The sequence below is a fragment of the Ursus americanus genome, chromosome 1, assembly GCF_024610735.1.
Source record: "Ursus americanus isolate L20-20 chromosome 1, mUrsAme1.1.p, whole genome shotgun sequence".
NCBI lineage: Eukaryota > Metazoa > Chordata > Mammalia > Carnivora > Ursidae > Ursus > Ursus americanus.
Genome location: NC_142127.1, coordinates 106,241,085 through 106,247,084, shown reverse-complemented (window position 1 = coordinate 106,247,084; position 6,000 = coordinate 106,241,085). Strand labels below are relative to the sequence as shown.

Sequence of the window (6,000 nt, the reverse complement as noted above, 5' to 3'; positions counted from 1 at the left end):
CCCTAATTCTGTGGAGTGTCTTTTGCCAGGAGAAGCGCCCGTCCTCCCCCTCTGGTGGGTTAGTCCCCCTTGCCTGGAGAACCTGTAGTCCCCCCCAAAGCAGTCATCTGCGGGGGGCTGCTGATTCTCCTCGGGACCCGCCCCCCCCGCTGTGACTCTGATTCCACATCTGTGAGCAGACCCTGAGGCTCACATGTGACTTAGAAGGTGAGGCACACAGTGCGTCCCCGCGGGTCCCCGCATATGATCACTGGTGTCACCGGAAGCCCAGGGAACATACTGGGGCAGCTCAGCTGGAGAGGATACGCGGTGTCGGCCTGGGCCCACTTGGCAGAGACTCCGGACTCGCGGCGAGACAAGGAGTGGCTCTAGCCGTTTGTGTTTGTGCAAAACTTGCCCATGCACGAGGCTGAGATGCCAGCCCTTTCGGTCCCCGGCCCAGGCAGGTGCCCAAAGGCTTGGGGAGACAGGTGTGTATTGTTTGGAACTGTCACGTAAGACCTGCTCTCTGCCACTCGGCGCGCCAGCCAGACGACGTGCTGTGCCCTGTGTGGATTCAGTGGCAGGGCCACGAGGCATGGCCGTCTCTTCAGCCACAGCCCTGAGGTTTAATCAGAGCTGACCCACAGAGCCCCTAGGTGTCGTCCATGGCGTCCCAGGGGCTGGGGCAGCTGCCTTGCTGATGACAGGCTTAATCCCCGCGCACAAGCAGGGAGGCTCTGGTGTGCAGATGTGAGGTGGGGCTGGACGCCCACACTTCCTGCATGGCCTCTGCCCAGCGGTGTCCTGTCGGCAGGGTGCTGATCTGTGGCTGCTCGTGGCTCCCCAAGGGCCCCCCAGTGGCAGCTCTGCAATTACCTTGTTCCTATAAGGGGGCATCTCAGCCCCAGCGTCAGACTTGGAACATCTTTCTCCCCCGGTGGAGAGGAAATTGTGTTTATTTTGAGCACCGGTGGTGAATTCAGTCCTAAAAACCCCAGTCGTGGCCTGTGCAGAGGTGTTTTCCTCCCAGTTTGCTCCTTGGATCAGATTCCCACACGTGGACGCTCACGATCCTGCCGCCAGCAAGGTCGCAGGAGCCCTCGGTCCCCGGGTCAGGGATGAAAGATTCAGTTTGACGGCTCAAGGCTCAGGATGGTGACGCCGCCTCCTTGCCCCCCGGCCTTTTATAAAGAGGAGCCGCGGGCTGGGCTGGCAGCAGAGGCCCCTCCCGCTGCAGGGCTGCAGGGCTGAGTGCGGGGAGCAACCTCCGGAGGGGCAGACGCAGGGTCGCAGCTCCCATTAGGAACAGCCAGCTGACAGGTGGGGTGTAGCCTCAGGATGACGTCTGAAGCCACTGAAACCAAAACTGCTCTGAAAACCCTCGGAGCTTGTGTTTCCCCAGAGCTGTTTTCTAGGGAGTTGCCCGGGGTGTGGGATGGGGAGGGGGAGAGGCTGGGGCCCTGACGGGTGGCTGGTCCCACCTCTGGGTCCCTCCTGCGGCAGGTGGACAGGACCTTTGTCAGCTGACGGAGGGTGTGCCTGGGGGAGATGAAGCCCTGCTGGGTGCAAGGGGTGGCCCTCTGCCTCCTGCTGGGACCTCTGGCGGGTAAGTGGTGGCTCTGTCCCTCCTGCTGTCTCCCTGTCTGCTTGGGGGCGGTCCTGCCCTGGGGGGCTCTCCGGCGTGACTGCTCTTCTCTTTGTCTGCAGGGGCCAAGCCAGTGCAGGAGGAGGGAGGTACTGTATTGCCCTCTGGTTCTTTTCTTGTGTGTGTTTGGGTGGGATGGGGTTGGAAGAGGGAGCCGGTGTGAGCTGGCTTCTGATCCTGAGCAAATGAAGTAGGGGCCCTGGGTCAGCTCAAGGACAAGCTCTGCAGGCAGAGGGACAGGAGCCTCTTCCCTCGGCCCTGCCCTCCAGCACCTGGGGATACACAGCGCAGGAGGGACTCCTGAGCCCCTGAGGCTTGCCATTCTCACCCTCAGCCAGGACTCACCCCATGGTCCTTCTACCCGAGTCCCATCACCATGCAGTGGCGTCTGGACTCCAGGGCTTGGGGCTGCGGTCTCTGAAATCCCACCAGGATGCCCCCACAACCTCACCATCTCCAGGACAGGGGCCAGATTCCCCCTCTCTCCCTCCTTCCCTCCCTCTCCTCCTCCTCCTCTCCCTTCTTCTCTCCCTGAACTGTCCCCCCAGACCAGGAGTCCCAAGAGGCAGACCCAAGTCATCACGCAGATGACAAGGCTCCTGGATACTTCCACGGAGGACCCAGCGGTGGCCCAGGTCCCGGTTCCCAGCTGGGAGGGCCCTTTCAGGGCCACGGCCCTGCTGGGCACCATCCACCTGCCCTGAGGCATCGTGAGGGGCAGCCTCAGGGCAGGACAGGTGGGGACAGCCACTGAGGCAGGTTGTTGTGTCTTTCAGACCCCTATGCGGAGCCGCCCGCCATGCCCTACTGGCCTTTCTCCACCTCTGACTTCTGGAACTATGTGCAGTACTTCCAGACCCTGGGGGCCTACCCCCAGCTTGAGGAGATGGCCCGCACCTTCTTCGCGCACTTCCCGCTGGGGACCACGCTGGGCTTCCATGTCCCCTATCAGCAGGACTGAGCAGCAGCCCAGATCCCTAGCCTCCTGCTCAATAAATTCCTGACTTAACACGCGCAAATGCTTCTGGTTTTCTTCCAAGAAAATCTCCGGTCCAGCCACGTTTCCTTCCCTACTTGACAAATGAACCACGGCCCTGAGTCAGGACTCTGCTTTACGTGTCACCCTCTTACCTAAGCTCACAGCCTCTCGGAGGGGGTGCTGCAAGATCCCCGGAAGGCAGGGGGGAAACTGAGGCAAACAGACACCAGGACACTGCCTGACTTACTGACGGACCCAGATCCAGGCAGCCACACCCCAAAGTCCCTGCCCTCAGCCACTGAGGAGGGCAGCAGCCAGACCCCCCTGTGGCCCCCTGGGCTGGGGGCCCTGCCTGTCCCCTGCTCCCCGCAGTGCACTCCTGAGGGCAGTTCACACCAGGGCAGCAGGAGCCCAGCCTGTGAGGAAGGGCCAGGGCCTGTCTGTACGGGGAAGAACCCCCAAACCTGGGCACCAGCCGGCAGGCTGAGGGGCTGCGGGAGGAACGGGGCTACCTGCCCTGGGTGCTCTGGAGCGAGGGAAGGACTGGCAGGCCACTTGCACAGTGTCGCTGGGCCCACCCTCTGGCACTGCCCAGCTGCTCTGCGGGTGGTGAGCTCCCACGGGCACGCATCCAAGCTTACAAGCTGCGGACCCTGTCGTCAACGCCCATCAGATGACAAGAAATTGCTTTAATGAGCTACAACCAGTTTTTCTTTTAAAATAAAGTAATGGGAAACACTGTTTTAAATATAGATGCTAGTAGTTGTACACATTATGTTTGGGTGGAAGTGCGTGATGGGAAATGGGTTTGGGGCTGTGGGCACGTCGGTGGGTCAGAGGCTGGCCTTTGGGGTGGGCCAGGCGAGCTATCTCATGCGGCAGGGAGATGGTTATGAGGCTTCTCATGGCTGCAAAGGGGAGGAAACGCTCCTGGGACAGGGCACAGCCACCTGGGGGGGGGAGGGTGCTGGAAGGTCGGAGGTGCCCAGGGCAGCGGGCCCCTCGCCTCCCGTAGCTGTCCCTCTCACTCCAGCCACACTTCTTGCCACGGCTGCCCGTGCCCCAGGTGACATTGTGCAGAGGAGGCCAAGCCAGTGGCTTTAGGAAAAGTCACTACCTCTTCATCTCTTTCTTTCTCCACCCTGAGCTGGTGTGAATTTGGTTTCCGTAAATTCACCTCAACAACACGCAAGTCCGCATTCACAGGATAGCCAGGGGAGAGGATGGGTCTTCAGGTTCCCACTGGGGACAACTGGGCTCAACCAAACATACCAGACAAATGGCACGCTTTACCGCGGGATTTCCGTGTTCTTCACTTGCCTGTCAGTTCGCACGTGTGCACGGTCCTAGTCCCCTCAGACTGTTACGCCTCCTGTTGGGGTGCGTGTTACAGAACGGCCCAGGCCGCCTCCCTGCAGGCTGCTCGGGGGGGACCCAAATGCAGCCCCTGCTCCAGGGAAGACCCCGAGCCGCCCGGCCCGACCCTCTCCTCTCTCCTGCCTCTCGGGCATCAGCAGCCTGCAGCCTCCCCAGGACACGCAGCTGCGTTTCTGTTCTTAAAAGGCCTCCCTTCTGCCCTTCTCTTCTCAGAGGAAGAATCCCCCCACCCGAGCCACCCTCAGCTGACCCCCTACCTGCTGCGCCGGCCGCCCCTGGGGCATCCCACTCTGTGGTCAGGACTCAGATCTGGCGCAGCCCTCCCTGCTCACCTCAGCACCCAACGGGCTCAGTTCTCCTCTGGGCACACCCTCCTGAGTCCTCCACCCCTGCGGGCAGAGCCCGTGGGGGACCCTCCACTTCCTGCCCCACGCCCTCAGCCCCTCCCCTCCAATGCTGCCCCACTGAGCTCCTCATCAGGGGCAAGCACCACCATGGCCACCACCTTCTCATCGTTGCCGCGGTGCCTGGGAATGGGGCCCCCCATGTTTACTAACCACTCAGAAGAGAAGCCTATTGGTGGCCGCGGAGTCATGGCTTCCCTGGTCTGACTTGTGCTGGGGTACTTCATGGTGATCCTGTCACCATGACACCGTAGGCTCACTCACACTCTCAGCCTCTCCTCCCCTCTCCCTGAGCCCTGCACTGCCCACATGGGCCACGGTCCCCCTCAATCTGGGCTCATTCCCTGTCTCCCTGCTCTGCCCCCCAACCTCCACTTCACACAGTCCAGCCCAAGACTACCTACTTCCAAAAGTCTAGCTCAAGTATCTCACGCTCCCCCTCCCTTCCTCCCCTCTCCTTCCTTCCCCCTCCCTCCTATCCCCTTCTCTCATTCACATATTTTTAAATAATTATGATAAAATACATATAACATAAAATTTTCCACTGTAACTATTTCCAAGTGACACTAAGCACATTCACACTGTTGTGCACCCATCCCCACCATCATCTCTAGAACTTTCTCATCTTCCCCCACTGAATCTCTGTCCCCATGAAACACTGACTCCCCACCCCTCCCCAGCCCCTGGTGCTCACCCTTCTGCTGTCTCTGTGAATCTGACCACTGTAGGGACCTCATGTCAGTGGAGTCTTACAGGATTTGTGGGACAGCTCATTTCACTCACAATAATGTCCGCAGGCTTCCTCCATGTTGAAGCACCTGTCAGAATTACCTTCCTTCTCTGGCTGAATGGAATTCCATTTTACGGACTGTAGAACACATCTTGCTCATCCACTGAGCTTCCGCACTTGAGCTCTTGGGGATAACGGTGCCCTGAACACGGGGGTGCAAATATCTCACGAAGACCCTGTTTCCACCTCCTCTGGGTGTGTACCCAGAGCGGCACTGCTGGCTCGTGGGGTAGTTCTAAGTTTAATGCTTGAGGCACCCCCATCCTGTTCCCCACATTCCCACCAGCCGCGTGCAAGTGTTTCTACTTCCCCCCACCCTCTCCAGTACTTGCTGTCCTCTGGGTTTTTAAATGGTGCCTGTTCTGAGGAGTGAGCTGGCTTTGATTTGCATTTCCCTAATGCTCAGTGGTGTTGAGCCTCCTTGCACGGGCTGCTCTGCCATTCGTACATCTACTCCAGAGAAAGGTATTCAAGTCACTTGCCTTTGGAGTGGGATTTGTTGTCCTTGAGTTTTAGGAGTTCTCTCTGTAGTCTGGATAGTAATCCTTTACTGTGCGCGTATGTGTGTGTGTTTACAGACAGGTACTATGTGTGCAACCTGCAAATCTCTCCTCCCCTTCCGTGGGTTGCCTCTCACTCCGTTGACCATTCCCGTTCTCCTCTATGAAGCCCCGTTGACCTCCAATACCCTGTTAGTCTCCGGCGTGCAACACGGCGCTGACAAGTGCGCACAACCTGTCCCCGTACAAGACTATTACAGTGCCATCCGCTACGGTCCCCCGGCTGTGCTTCTCATCCCCCAGACTATTTTATTTTATTTTAA

The 6,000-nt window shown here is 59.2% G+C and overlaps 1 protein-coding gene across 2 annotated transcripts; it reads left to right on the top strand.

The window, feature by feature from the left end:
• The first annotated feature begins 1,210 nt into the window (after positions 1-1,210).
• Positions 1,211-2,830, top strand: OTOS (otospiralin). Of its 2 annotated transcripts, XM_045794200.2 has the most exons (4): positions 1,211-1,302; positions 1,486-1,588; positions 1,690-1,716; positions 2,404-2,825. In XM_045794200.2, exons 2-4 carry the CDS (start codon positions 1,531-1,533, stop codon positions 2,586-2,588), a joined length of 270 nt encoding a protein of 89 aa, XP_045650156.1. In that variant the 5' UTR covers positions 1,211-1,302; positions 1,486-1,530; the 3' UTR covers positions 2,589-2,825. The 2 variants fall into 2 exon arrangements, with proteins under 2 accessions (XP_045650156.1, XP_087724055.1); XM_087867929.1 differs by lacking the exon at positions 1,690-1,716 and having other exon boundaries at positions 2,404-2,830.
• The last annotated feature ends 3,170 nt before the right edge of the window (positions 2,831-6,000 follow it).